Source organism: Haliotis rubra, unplaced genomic scaffold (genome assembly GCF_003918875.1).
Source record: "Haliotis rubra isolate DU_JTF1 unplaced genomic scaffold, ASM391887v1 Scf635, whole genome shotgun sequence".
NCBI classification, from domain to species: domain Eukaryota; kingdom Metazoa; phylum Mollusca; class Gastropoda; order Lepetellida; family Haliotidae; genus Haliotis; species Haliotis rubra.
In genome coordinates, this window is record NW_025767341.1 from 530,659 (window position 1) to 546,664 (window position 16,006).

The 16,006-nt window shown below is 39.2% G+C and overlaps 1 protein-coding gene across 1 annotated transcript in view; it reads left to right on the forward strand.

Moving 5' to 3' along the window:
* Nucleotides 1-12,917, forward strand: part of LOC124256694 — a 39,951-nt gene extending 27,034 nt beyond the window's left edge. Inside the window, exon 2 of the mRNA XM_046690667.1 lies at nt 12,770-12,917. Within this exon, the coding sequence (XP_046546623.1) occupies nt 12,770-12,797 (28 nt within the window). The 3' untranslated portion in view covers nt 12,798-12,917. The remainder of the gene's footprint in view (nt 1-12,769) is intronic.
* Nucleotides 12,918-16,006: the final 3,089 nt, after the last annotated feature.

Below are 16,006 nucleotides of genomic sequence, written 5' to 3' on the forward strand. Positions count from 1 at the left end.
AAGTCGGAGTTAACTATAGGTGTTTATGATGACTTCTAATATTGGTACAACGTATTATGAACACTAGCATAAAGCTTGGATACCTTGTTTTGTGCTATGGCTTTATTATGAATATATAGTATTACGTGACCATGAAAAATGTAAACGTTGAGTGTTATACTTAATTATAAAACTGATGTCTGATGTATTGAGTTTAATTCTGTACAATATCATATAAAAGCCGCCTTATTTATTTGATCCATTAGTATGTGTACGTATAGCACATGTACCGACTTTATTTCTTACTAAAATACCATGTTCCCCGTTTTACTTCCTCCGTTTCAGTCCCTTATGTATACGTATGTGTGTTGTAGTTTATTTAACATGTTTTAAGAACACAGGAAGTTGAAGAATAAACACGTCGATGAAGACGGTGTTTTGAGCGAAATTCAACGCCATCCGGGTCCAACACTATTAGCAACGAACGTACACTATCCTGTTTCACGATTAAACCGCATTGGATACATTTTTTATGCATCCAACGATAACCATGTCTTTGTCCAGATCGTGGAAGTTGTCCGCAATAAAGTCTGTAAGATCAGCGGGCCACTGGGGTAGCCTCGTGGTTAAAGCGTCCGCTTGTCACGCCGAGACCTGGGTTCGATTCCCCATGGGTACAATGTGTGAAGTCCATTTCTGGTGTCCCTCTCCGTGATATTGCTGGAATATTGCTGAAAGCGGCGTAAACCGTACTCACTCAATCACTCACTGTAACATCAGCAAACCTGGTATCTGGTGCGAAAGAGGGACATACACTAACTTGTGCACACAAGATAACTAACTTGTGCGCTCAGGATGTAAACTTGTGCGCTCAAGATACTAACTTGTGCGCTCAACATACTAACTTGTGCGCTCAAGATGTTAACTTGTGCGCTTAAGATACTAACTTGTGCACTCATCATACTAACTTGTGCGCTCAAGATGTTAACTTGTGCGCTCAAGATACTAACTTGTGCGCTCAAGATATTAACTTGTGCACTCAACATACTAACTCGTACGCTCAATATAAATTATATTTCATCAGGTCCTTTCAGCGCTTCCGTACATTTTCATGAGGTAACGTGGATTACACTTTTATGGAGACATCATATTAAACATATATTCTAAAAGAATTAAATCATATGAAGATATGTTCTGGGTATGAACGAAAGGGACCATACCTTTTGTCGAAAATGTAATTTGTTTTGCTCACACTAGATGAATTTACTTTGAAATATTCACTCAAAATGTTAAACTATCAGTGGAGACATGCACGTTTTGGTGATTTCGGCTTTGGCTTTGTACCCAGATTCACACACATGAATAACAGATTATTAACAATTTCTATATCCCATATATCTACCAAGCCTGTCGCTTAATATAAACATGAAATAAACAGGTGAATTCAGTAAAGAGTTTTTTTTTAATGCGGAGACAAGTAAAATTACAAATGGTGCACATTTCGTGTGCGTAGTAGTAGTAGTAGTAGTAGTAGTAGTAGTAGTAGTAGTAGTAGTAGTAGTAGTAGTAGTAGAAGTAGTAGTAGTCACATGAATGTGTAATGTTTTCTTATGTTTCCAAATGATACGTTTGTTAAGATGCGAGCCTTACGTGCGTTTTGAAAAGGTGTTTCTTTATATTAATTATACCAGCTGCTGCACTGGAGTTATGACATACTGGTAACAAAAAGGAGCATTAACTGTTTTAATACACCATTCCCATTATTCATATTCCAAGACAGAACAGCTATGGTAAACATGATGAAAATAAAGTTCCCTGAAATGCCACCTTTGCTTACAAAAATTACGATCGAAATTTTAACAAACATTTGGGTATTGATTTTCCCCTAACATTTAAATTTAAGTAAAGAAGGAAAGGCTGTTTTTGTTATGTTCTAGGGCAAAAAATGCACCCTTATTCCACGTTATTCATCTTTACACGACTCAGCGGACGTAGATGCACTTTCGTGTTCAAGTGAAAGTAGTGCGTAAGGAGGATAAAAGAGCCAAAACTGAAAAAGTTAAAAGGATCAAAATAAGGTCAAAAGGGCGAAACACGTGTGACGTGGTCACATAAGCTCCGCCCACTCATAAATATTCATGACTATTCTTCACATATTCCACATCATCGAATTTTCATAATTGTTTGTAACTCTTGACGACTCGTCTGAACATCATTGTCAGGCTATTCCGAGCAGCCATGTCGGGCTATTCCGGACAAACGGTGTGCCACACAAATTAAGTTGTGACCAAAGAGTCTTTGCTTCGACGCAGTATCGTTTCCTCTTTCCTCATTGCTGTTACAGGAACAGGAACGAGGAAGAGGAAATAGTCCCTGGATCGATAGTATTTGTAAGGAACGGATTGACGTCAATACAGTGAATTTCTAACAAGGACGTAACTGACACAAAGTACCTCCCCAAATTCCAAACAAGAAAAGCCTTTGAAAAGGCAACGTTAGAGCACCTGAGTAAATTTTAAAATTAGTGAGAAGGACTTGAAATGATTTGGGGGTGAAGCTGATTTCAAGAGCATCACAATGACCATACATCCGTCTATTACAGACTTGCTTCTATTAGAGATCAGTACTCGCATCTCCAGTATATGACATTTCATATTACAGGTCTTTTTCATGTCTAACCATGTCTGGAAATGAAGTACTAGTACTACCATTGAAATTACATGAAATAATTGTTCTTAAACTAACGCAATAAATTCTTCTAAAATGGCTTATGCGTTTCTTTTTTTGAAGAGTGCACTTGATCGATCTCATAACTGATTTGTATGTATGTTCTTTTTTAGGCTTGAACTTACTTCAACACGGACGGTAGTAATGATAACCGAACCGTTGTTGTTAAAAAATATCATATTCACGGTCTTATAGGACCAAGCAAACACGATTATTCAAGACTAACAAACATTTGGCCTTTTGTGGCACGTTTAGTATCGGAAAACATAGAGTGCAATCGTTGATTCACAGAACTGCTGCCCTGCCCCTACTGAGACTACATTGACGGAAATTATTCTACTTCAAACAGTTCAGGAGGAAGACTGCCACCCAAATCTGAATAAAAAATACTTAATGAATTGTTATGTATTTTTTTTAACAGACTGTAACTAATTCCTCTACTGCCTGTTTGCAATGGTTGACTGCACTAGTAACCTAAACAAAGGCAGCAGGCACAGTGAGGTGTCCCTCTAACATAAACTTCCGTAACTGAAATTTGAGCAATTGATTTAAAAAAAATCTTCTCTTTTCTTCTTGTTTTGATTTATATGTTGTATGTTAAACGACAGTTTTGCTGGAAGGTTCCCTAGAAGCTCTGAAGCTACACCCTCAAAAAAACCTGTCACGATCAACAAGTTGAGAAAATATACGGAAATGGAATTTAATTCGATAATAGCCTCTCGTTCGGTAATACGCAAAACGCCTTGAATGGTGATTTAGTAATATGTCAAAACTGGCGAGATTTATGATGCATGTAATGTTTAGTAAATTTGCCCTCCCTACAACGTGCGGATGATTTTATAGAAAAGCGAATTTCAAACAGAATTCAAAACTGCAAAGTGCATTTATCTTCGTGATGTACTTGGATATGGTTTCGACATCAAAGTGAGGGTTGTTGAGAAGGGAGCAGCTAACTTAGATTGTCGGCACATTCTCTAGCCAGATGTGATGCATATATGTACGTTTCACAGTCATTCACAACGAAACTGAACAATTCAAATTGGAAAGTGCTAAAAATTAAATCACGACATTCCATGAAAGAAGTCTATTTTCCCAAACTACAACATGTAAACGAACATTTTATACTTTTTCAGCACTCAGTGAACAGTATTAAACTTGCAGCACTGGTTTGAAGTAAGGTACCCATAAACACCTAAGTTATTTACGTTCATGGATGACTAGTAGTATCAACATAAACCGTGAGGAAATGAACTCTTTTGTTCTTGATTCAAATATCAAATAAGGAAACAATTAATTCATCTGAAAAACAAAACGAAAGTGTTCTCAGTAAAGCATATTTCACACTGTTGACGCAACAGCGTACCTGTTCAAAATCCAGAATAGACGGAACCACGCATACCACATTTACATTGTATCACAGATTAAAATCAGAAACTTGAAAATAAAACGTTCCCTTTCAAGAAAACGCCATGGAATCACACAAAATGGGAATGAATATATTTTGACTTTAACTGTTAAACACCTTTACCATCTTACAGTTCTACAGCTTGAGGTATATTACGTTGTAACTTACGTTCTTGTTAAATCCAAAGACTGATTTTTTATTAAACGCCAATGATGACAAAAACAGTAAAAATCTAGAAGTGAAACGTATTCTGGAAACATGGCCTAGACAGTCGTGCAACATTGAGATATCTACAAGCAGCAATCACACAATGAGACATTGGGATAAAACTTTTGTTTACTTTTGTATTCATACTTATTTAGAGTAAGTTAAAGCACAATCTGGAAAGTTTGACAAAACGTACACTTCAATTTCATCAACATATTAAATCGTTTTATCATCTTAATTATTGATTCCGTTAGAAATATTCGTATGAAGTTTACGTAACACCTTTAGTCATTTACGTTAGGGTGAAAAAGAGGCATGATCGACAATTGAATCCATACAATGAACATTGCTCTGCCCGCATGCAGGCATTCAAACGGGTACTAACACGTGAGTTTTTGGTGTCTTTGGGGTTTCCCATGCAACGCCATGGACCATTCTAACTGCCAATTAACGTAAAATACAAAACGTAAATTACATTTTGTTTGTCTGAAGTGATCTTCTGGGTTCTACGGTTGTGTTTCTGCGTTGATGCTGTATTAAACTATAGAACGAAATGTTGTTTCAAAGTAACCAATGGTCCCATAAGGCTTTGCAACAACGTTACAATATCATCGACGTCACGTATGATTACGTCATTAACAAATCGGTCTTTAAAAACGAACATTACTGGTCTGTGTTCAACTAACCTTTCGTAGACATAATATGCTTGCTATCTAAACTATATCATTTCATTCTCTAAATAACAATTTTTTTTATATTGTAATAGTTTTTAGTTTAGCAATTGATTACATTGCAATTGTGTATGTTGTCACAAGCGTATTTGATGGGGGTTTTCATAAACAGTTCCTGATTGCTTTCAAAGCTTATCTACATTTGACTCGTGGTAGCGGTGGTCATCTTAAAGAGGCAGCTTTTATTGACCAGTCCGTCACTAAACGACACCAGAAAAACCGTACCCCCTCCCCATGTATGCCAATCCATGCTAAGCATTTGTTTAATGACTGGTTAGCTTCCTTGCTTTTCATGTTTCCTATACTTTCCTTGTTATTATCAATGTATTTAAAGATCAAGAGGCCCTTTTGGTTTCACAAATCGCTTCCTGCAAACTCGCCGATTGCAGTTGTGCAGTTTCGTTGTAGAATGACTGTTCAGTTTTGCTGAAAGTAGATACTGTTGGAAGGCGACTCAGGTTCAGTGTTATACAGTTTAGTTACGTGGTAACACTTTTCATACAATGTATACTATTTTTTGAGTGAGTGAGTTTGGTTTAACGCCGCTTTTAGCAATATTCCAGCAATATCAGCTGGGGACGAGCCATTACAGTGTAGAACCGACCGATACACAAAGCGAACTGACGGCCAGGCAACGAGACGGTTAAAACGGTAGCCTGGGAAACGAGACACAAGAACCACACCTGCACCACGTGAAATGGTATCTTCCCATAAGACAGACCCCCCAAAAGACAGACCGCTTAAAACAACACATTTTATGGTTGGTTGCATAAGGCTTAATTAAGCTGTACCCTTGATAATAATGGTATGTGCCCAGATAAAAAAGACAACATTAAGTATTAACTATAGTGGCACTGGTAGGGAACTTGATTACAGTGAGAGTGGAGTCTTTGTGATTTTTGCGACAGAAACATTATAATTTATGAGTCTTTACAATGATATGTGTAATGATAAGATAAATGGTAATTATAGCTTTAGTTTGTGGTATTAAAGACTATAATAAGGTGTAAAAACCTTGGAGTCAACCTTGTGTGCAGACTCTTTCCGTGTTGTCACAACCCCTAGTGTACAGTTCATAACCCTCTGCACTTAAAAGAACCCACGAACCGCTGGTATATGACCAGATGGTGGCCACACGAATACGTGCAAAATATAGTTTAATGTCGTCATTCGTTTATAAGTTGGGCACCAATGACGTCATTTGCAAGGGACATAAGCTATGGTGTTTTTATTATGGTCACAGAACTCTCATTAAATGTGCAAAATATGAATCGATATAATGCAAAAAGTAATTAGTTTCTAATGATAGCTGTACTGTTTTAACTATGAGAATGTGAAGCCCATTTCTGGTGTCCCCCGCCGTGATATTGCTAGAATAATGCTAAAAGCGTCGTAAATTAAAGTCAATCAATCAATCGATCAATCAATCAAATTGGCTATGAGGCTGCTTGAAAAACACTTTTTATGCTGAAAAAGTGCAAGACGAAAAGGTTAATTATCGTGTAAAGTCGCCCTTTAAGGCCATTGTAGGTTTAAAGGCACAACATGCGTGTGTGCAATATTCTTCCATTCGACCTATTTCTATCAATGAATTATCTGTCTCCTCAGCCTCAAGGCAAACAAGTCACTTACCGATGTTTTCTCTTCTGCGTCTATCTCTTCCATAGAATCAGTTTTAGGAATTATTTCATCTTCACCCGACTGGCCAGACGTGGCAGCATAGAGTTCATTTACAGAATAATGAGTTGGGGTAGCAGAATGTTGTCCATCAGATCTATCAATTGGGTTGGCTTCTTCATCGAATGTACGATGACTTGGATCAGGGATGTAGCCATGCTTGGGTTCACGGTGGCTAGAACCAGTGATGAAGCCTTCCTTGAATTTATCATGACTAGAACCAGGGCGTTTTACAGAATCGAGACTCAAGAGCTCAACACAAGACTCAAGATGTGAAGATTGTAGGTTGATATCCACTGACATGTCCAATCTTAAAATGTGTCGAAAACACAGAAGGTATGACCACACGGTATTACGTGAAACACTAAATGACGCGAGCGTTGTATAAACGTAAACGATTTTGTCTGCCCCAAAAATAATTCCGTATGAAAAGGAAGTATTATTATTTTGTGAATCGGATATGAAAGCAATGCCGGTTTCATAAAAGTAAATGTCTGATTTTGAGAAGTATTACTCATGGAAGTTTTCACCTCTCCGACGTTGTAACTGGGCTCACTGGGACATACTCTACTGCTGACACGCAGCTGTCATAAACCAGGCATACCTTTGGTGACTAAGTGCTTTCGTCACTCATTTTCGGTGATGCATTCAAAACCCATTGCCCATTTGTCACACTGTCGCCATGTCACATTGTAGCGCTTTGAATAATATTTTCTTACTCAATCAAAGGGCGACAATGCGACATAGCGACAGAGGATTGAATGGCTCACCGAAAACGAGTGACTCGAAAGCACCAACAGTTTGTCTAGCATATAACAGCTGCATGTCAAAGGCAAAATGTATCGCCCCATTTAAGATGTATAATATACGCGACAATGCGACATAATGAATATGTCGCATTGTCATCGCCTACTTACGATTAATGATACGCTTTTGTAGTAAACTGATTAGTCTAATCATGTGTAGAAATAGATATGCCTTTTTCAGACTCAAGTGGTCTGTTGTCATCTCCAATGGTAATAAAAACGAAGTTGTAATGACAATGTGGGTTGCTTTTATTTAACTTGCTACTTCATACAAATCTTTCATCGTTATTGGGAAATTATTTTATAGTATGTTAATGTCGGTGTCGTATTTAGCCAGCCAAACGTGTTTTCGCAGAAAGACAAATTCTTTGCGTTTCTATTCAGGGTATTGTATGTGCGTCGGTGCGAGACAGACTGAACTCTCTCAGAGGCCAAAACTGTCGAGCATGGTCAACCATCCAAGGTTTGGTTTCTTGTTTTACGGCGCACTCAGCAATATTCCAGCTATATGGCGGCAGTCTGGACCAGACAATCCACTGATCAACAGCATCAGCATCGATCTTCTCAGGATGATCGTTGTCTTTGAAATGCAGTGTAGTCATATTGTATTCGTAAGATCACGTGGATCAAGTGAAAACCTGAGGAAATTTTAAACTAAAAAACCTTTATATCCTAATAATTCCCACGAAAAACATATATTTCTTCTTGCAAGTACATGACTGTGTACCAGTGTATAGCAAATATATAAGCTCCAAATACACTACCATTCATCATCAGAGCCGTAATCATCAACACCATCATCATACCATCATCATCACTATCATTATCATAGATTTATCATCATCATCACCATAGCCGTTATCATCACAGCCGTAATCATCAACACCATCATCATACCACCCGCATCACTATCATCATCATCATCATCATATCCGTTATCAACACTATCATCAGAGCTGTAAAGATCATCATATCTATAGCATCGCTATCATGATTTATCACCATCATCATAGCCGTTATCATCACCATCATCATAACTGTAATCGTCATACCTTTAGCAGTGTATGAAATATGGCCCGCCCCACCGCCCGAGACGGGCTAGATTTCTGCGGGACGGTCTAATTTTATAGCTAGCCAGCCCAATGGACGGGTGAAAAGAAATATTCAGATAACGTGTCCACTGACGTTGTCTATTTAGTATTTAAGAAGGACTGGTTGAATCTCTCCTGGGCTGGTCAGTTTGTGAAGTTACTAGCCCAGATGTCTGGCTTGGCTTTTGGCTTATATCATTCACTGCCTTTAGCATGACTATCATATTCATAGATTTATCATCAACATCATCATACCTTATCATAGCAGTTACCCAATGGTAACTTCTCTTGTAACTGGGTACAATGTGTGAAGCCCATTTCTGGTGTCCCCCGCCGTGATATTGCTGGAATATTGCTAAAAGCGGCGTAAAACCACACTCACTCACTCAATCTCTTGTAACTGTCTTCATTAAGCATTCAGCAATTTATCCTAGATGTCCGACATAGACATTCAAGCAGACTCTTAAAAAGTAGGGGAACCTGAACTTTCAATTTTGATAGGAAGTAGCGTTTACAAACTTTTCATATGAACGCACCACCATTTCTCTTTATCACCCAACTAAACACAACGCTTGTGGTGCACGTGCACAACGCAGTAGCCTCATACACGTGCATGGGGTGTCATTCTTGACTTTGACGGTTTTCAAGATGGTCGATAAATGAATGTAGACCATTAATTTTTACAATCATCTTGCATCACACAGTTGTTAGTGTTTGTTTCTAGCCGGGTGTTTTGTTTGTTTTTGTTTTTTAAAAATGAAAAAAGTACACATGCAAATTTCACGTCATACACCAATCATCTTTCAAATGCGATTACTGTACAAACAACTACAACTATGGCCAGAAGGAAGTGCAAGTGGTGATGCACTCTCGAAACATTCATTACTATCATATCAACATTGATTGACTCCGATATATCTCCCATTTTGTTCAATCGTATATTTAAAATGAAGTTCTCCTACTTTTTTTTAAGTGTATATCTAAATCGACGCATGCAACAGACGATTATTGGGCCCCAGTAGTGTCTCCATTGCCGAGGCCGTCGCCAAGTTCGTCGCCTGTGTCGTCGGCGATGCCCTGGGCCTGGGCCACAGGTTCATCACTGAGAGGTGGCCAGCGTTTTATCAACACCCACGCAATGATGGCTTCAACTCCGGCAATAATCAGGGACACGCCAGCAAAATACAAGGCTCCATTTACTGACGACGTTTCTTGTAAGATTTTAGCTAAAATGGCAAGAAGAAACAATGCATGATGGACATGACAGTGATATGAAATTATACGGTATTACCTCATTAAAAGCCTGTACGATCATGGGTAACTGAAAATCAATATGTGTGCGTTTACTGTTTAACGCGGTATTATTACAAAATATATACTCTTAAAAGAGTAGGGGAACCTGAACTTTCAATTTGGATAGGAAGTATAAGCGTTAACAACCTTTTTAAAGACAGACATCTTATGAACGCGCCACCATATCTCTTTGCCACCACCTCTAAATACAACGCATGGGATGCACGTGCACAACGCAGTAGCCCCATACACGTGCATCGGGTGTCATTCTTGATTTTGATGGTAGACCATTAATTTTGTCAATCATCTTGCATCACATAGTTCTGTTGTTAGTGTTTGTTTCTAGCCGTTTTTTGGTTTTGTTGTTGTTTTTTGGGGAGGGGGTGGGGGTGGGAGGGTTAAATGAAAATCATACACATGCAACATTGATTTGCATCGATATATATCCCAATTTTTTCAATCGTTAATCAAAAATGAAGTTCCCCTACTTTTTTGAAGAGTATATATCACCGGTTGTAACAGGAGTGTTTTTTAAGTGAGTTAAACAGTTTGTTAGATAATAGCCCGTTACTACACATATATGTTGTCGGGAGGCTAAAATTCTAACCCGGACCACCCTGGGGCCTGAACACGCATCACAGAATGAATTTAAAAGTCGGTTTTCAGTTGGTCATAATATTTTGTCATCAGAACGAAATACCTTACAGTTTGTTTGTGTGTTTGTTGTTTAACTCCACACTCAGCAAATAATCGATTCTGTACCAGACAATCCCGTGATCAACAGCTCGAGCGTCGATCTACGCAATTACGATACGATGACATGTCTCAACCAAGTCAGCAAGCATGACCACCCGAACCAGTTAGTTGCCTCTTACGACAAGCATGGGTTGCTGAAGACCAATTCTTACCCGGATATTCACGGGTAAAATACCTTACAACACCAATACCTGTACTCCATTTCCTTTACAAAGGCATAACGTTATCGAACATCAGATCCAGCAGTACAACATACCCATGCTAGAACCGCCTACAAGTCCTCCCACCTCTTCAAAGCAGCCCAGTATTGGTAAGGAAAGCTTCACATTGCTTCTTCCCGTGGTGTGGACTAATGCTAAAGGCATCATAACTTGAGCGAACGCTGTAATATGAATACAAATCATAAGTCTGTAAGGTGCCACCATCCCAGCGATTGCATTCTGACAACATGCATGACTACATGACATGTTTATATATATCACTCAAAGTTTACAAAAGAACGACTTTTAATATTGTCTATATCACATCCAACCGAAAAGGATTGAAATAACAAGTACACATTGATCAAATGATCAAACTCCTTTAAGACCACAATTTCAGGATTATTGGGTTGATTTATTGGGTTTTTTGTTTAATGCCGCACTCAGCAATATTTCAGCTATACGAAGGCGGTCTGTATTAATCGAGGCTGGACCAAACAATCCAATGATTGACACAATCGGTATCGATCAACGCAACTTAGTCCTAGGCCAATGCTGGAAAAATGCCTTCATTTTAGAATCTCTCAGCAGCTGTTATACAGCAATTAGTATGATACCCCCACCCTCCAAAAGGTCATGTTGATGCGGAACTAGCCAAGGAATGCATCAGGTACTAAACACAAACAAAACTCACCCAACTGTTGAAACAGTGTCCACCATTTCATAGACCAACTGCATGAGTATGAACCACATGATCTAATGGACGGTGACAAGCACTGGTATTCTACATGGTCAAGATATGCAGTGTGGGTTATACGCAAAGGAAGATAAGGAAGCTGCGCATTCATGCATTCATAAATGTTCCTTATGATGCGATGTTGTCTTCCATACAATCTCTTCTTCATGCGTATCACTTCTTAATGCCATTCAATAACTCGACCAACACGCCGGAAAATAAATTTTAACACATTGGGGTTTTACTCATAATGGTTTGGGATATAACTTTTGCGATGATGTTTTGAAGAAAGGGCAGAGGAAATATGTAATGAAATTTATGGCCAACAGAATTTACACATTGTTTCTTCAGTTAAACGTTTGTGTCACCTACTCACTTCAATCGGTAAATTGTCGTAAGAGGCGACTAACGGGATCGGGTGGTCATGCTCGCTGACTTGGTTGACACATGTCATCGGTTCCCATTTGCGCAGATCGATGTTCATGCTGTTGATCACTGGATTGTTTGGTCCAGACTCGATTATTTACAGACCGCCGCCATATAGCTGGAATATTGCTGAGTGCGGCGTAAAACTAAACTCACTCACTCACTCAATCGGTAAACGATGGCAGGAAGTTCTAATCAAGAGGAATTAAAGAGCCAAGGAGAAAGGGACATATGTAAAAAACATTCAAAGACAGGTTTAGTTTTGAATACGCGACAAGTAGTACCTTTGGAATAATTCGAAATCTCTGCGTGCCTGTTTTAGTTGCTGTAACATTTAACCTTAGGAAGACACCAAGCATTTGGTGTTAAGCCCTTGGTGACATAGAGCCTGTGACCCGTGACCCGTGATCCTTGATCTATGACTCGTGATCCGTGACGAGCGACGACTCCATCCTCCAGGTTACCTCACCGCCCCCAATGAAATAATACTAAGCATGACTAAGTTTGTGTTTTACTCACCAATGAAGCTGATTCGCAGAAATGTAGCTAAATACTTCCCAATACGTTCTGTTTTTAACTGTATCAGCAAAATGCTTCTGATTGTTATTTTATGCCATTGTAAGCAATATTTCAGCTAAATATGGGTGATCGGTACTTCCTCGAGTCAAGCAGATTTTAGACAGAATTGGCACAATCACTGCAAAAAGATGTATTCTCCAATGTTTATGGTTTCAGAAATCCAAGTCATCAGTTCTGTTCTTAACGGTCGCCGTTTCAGTTACCTTTATTGTTATCGCCGTCAACCACTTGGAGACTTACTCACGGCCTTCTGGAAAGAGAGTCCCAAACACACTTGGCCACAGATTGACCACTTCCGGAGAAGACGTTCCATCTGAGACTGGCGTAAAAATATCTAAAGATTCAAATGGAGACTTGACCTTGACCCCAATGTTAGATGGGAGACAATCCAAGATGAACCCTCACCATATGTCATACCCTAAGTATCTTATATATAGGTGTGCTAAATCTAATGTCTGTGGTGGATGGTCCGATAGACTAAAAGGCATTTTAATGGGATTCTACATCTCCATGGCAATGCGGAGAAAGTTTGGTATCGCCATTACATCTCTACCGTGTAACCTGACGTCATTCCTAACACCGAACTCTGTTCCCTGGGATGAAGCCCGCTTTGAAGTCTCGCGAGATGGCAGGTCAGTAGGTGTGTACAATGAGATGGGCAAAGTCAGCTTCATTAGCAAATCGAGAACTCTGAATTTTAGCGCCTGGTTGAAACATGACATTGCATATTTTCTTGCAAATTTGGACTATGTTGATGCCCCCAAGGCCAACAGAGTTCATCGGAAAGAATTCTCATGGATGGAAAATAAGACAAGGGACCAAGTCTTTGCCACAGCATACAAGACTCTATTCTCTTTATCCGCATCTTTGAAAGAAACCCTATCCCGGTTTCTAGCAAGAGCTAAACCAAAGGAATCATCGAAGCTCGTTTGTACACAGATTCGACTTTTTAGAAATCCTTCAAATCCAAATGACAGTAAAGTCCCTAGGGGAGCTACGATGGCAGATGTTCAAAAGATTTGGCAATTCTTTCGAAATTTTAGTGATCCTTCAACATACACAATATTTGTCACTTCCGACACCGAAACTGTCATGCAACAAGCCCGGACGTTATTTCCAAGCCAAATTATGGAAAGCGAAGGAAAAGTGTCTCATATTGAACGGGACACTGATAGAAAATCTCGGTGCGATGGCTGGAAGAAGGTCATCCTAGACCAGCATGTGTTGATGTCGTGTGACGTTCTGGTATTGACTTTTAGTGGTGTAGGGCGGGTAGCCGCGTACGTCAGGGGGACGTCAAAAGGCCTCCACTGTATGGTCGAGCATAAACTGGTGAAGTGTTCGCCCAGCGAACTCCGCTCGCTGTTCAATGTGTACGGATAACTGTGTTGTGTTCATAAGTTTGTTAAGTACATATACTCATGGAAACAAATAAGAGAACACACGAAAGCAAACGTGTTCCAACATATTTTTCCAGTTTTCCATGTTTTGTATTGCACTGTGGGTGAAAAGCCGGAAAAGCATAAGGAACACATGTTCTTTCATGTGTTCCTTTATTTGTTTCCACGAGTATATTTATAATCGATCTCACTTAACAGTAAAACCTTCTACATATATGACATGTTCTTTAGGTAAGAAAGGCTTGCTTTCACACCACAGTACTGTACTTCCAAAGTGACGTTGTGGAACCTTTGGACAACACACACCGTGACAGGAACACTGACTTTGTGTTCCGGCGTTTAAGTGCTTGATTGGGTATACTGTATTTGATATGGTTCATTTATACAACCGGCGTTTGGGTAGCCTAGTTGTTAAAGCATTCGCTAGTCAGGCCGAGGGCCTTGGTTCGATTCCCCCACATGGGCACAATGTGTGAAGCCCATTTCTGTCGTCTCCCACCGTGATATTGCTGGAATATTTCTAAAAGCGGCGTAAAACGCAACTCACTCACTCATATATAAAATATTCGTATCAGTCAATGACATAAATGTTTGGTTAGGCTATATGTGTTCAGTGGGTGAGTAAGTGAGTGAGGGAGTGAATTTATAATTACACCGCTTTTAGCACTATTCCAGCAATATTAGAGCTGGGCTTCACACATGTGCCAATGTGAGGAATGAAACCCCTGGCTTTTGGCGTGATGAGTGGAAAGATATAATATAATGTGAAGTCAGCGTTTGCCATGAGGTACGGTAAATCGTAACAAGATAGACTGACGTTTTCATCAGGAACATGACATAGAGTGAAGAACTCCTCAAACTTGTATTTAATGGTCTCTCGTAGTATGCACTCGTGAAGATCCGGGTTAGAATAATGATCTTCAGTGACCCATGCTTGTTATAAGAGGCGACTAACTGGATCGGGTAGGCTGGTTCACTGACTTGGTTGATACATGTCATCGTATCCCAATTGCGTAGATCGATGCTCATGTTGTTGATCACTGGATTGTCTGGATCTGACTTGAATATTTACACACCGTCGCCACATGGCTAGAATATGCGTACGTGCGGCGTAAAACTAAACTCACTCATTCACTCACTCTCTCGTTGTATGAGAAAACCTTACAACACAACAGATCAATCGCTGTCAGACTTTAAGGATTCAACTTTGTAGCTGACAGTGATGTCGATGACGTATCCGATGCAGCTGATGAAGAAAGCAATAGCAAGTGGAGGTGGATGATGGCTATAAATACAGCTGTACCCAAAACCAAAAAGCCTTATGTAACCTTTTTCATACAAATGTTTGATAAAAATATCAAATAATTAGGTTACGTGGCAGTGTTATTCCTCATGGAACATGTGCATCTGTATTATATTCATTCCTTTATCATTGAAAAGACGACATTCCGGTGAATACAGTAAGTCCGACTGGAAAACAAGATTGGTCTGGAAATGTTTAGGCATATTCGGGAAAAGTCTATTATATTCTGACCCAGGGATTAGACAAAGTTCTGGAAGCTGTTTTCATATGATCAGGGGAGACAATCTCGCATTACATCTCACAGCACAAGAAGACAAGCTTCTGTGTGAGAACACTTTTCACCTTGGGTTCTCAGCCAACTCCTATTATGGAAGTTTGAGTAGTACCGCAGCAAGGTGATTATTTTCAATGGTCTCTATTACTTTAATCACTGCTTTTATATTGTACTGCTATTGTCAGTGTATAGCCATTTTATTTTACGGTGTTGTTATATTCCTTTGTACTGATTGGTAAACTTTGGTACCTTTAAAATACAATTGTTATTTTTACCCTTTGTTTGTTGTTGGTTTCACACCATGTTTTTTTCACAGGGTGGTTTCCAGTTGACTTATTGGTCCAACTTTTGAATGTTATGTAACACCAGAAGTATGAAAACGTATAAATTATAGAATAGAATGGTACGTAGTATCA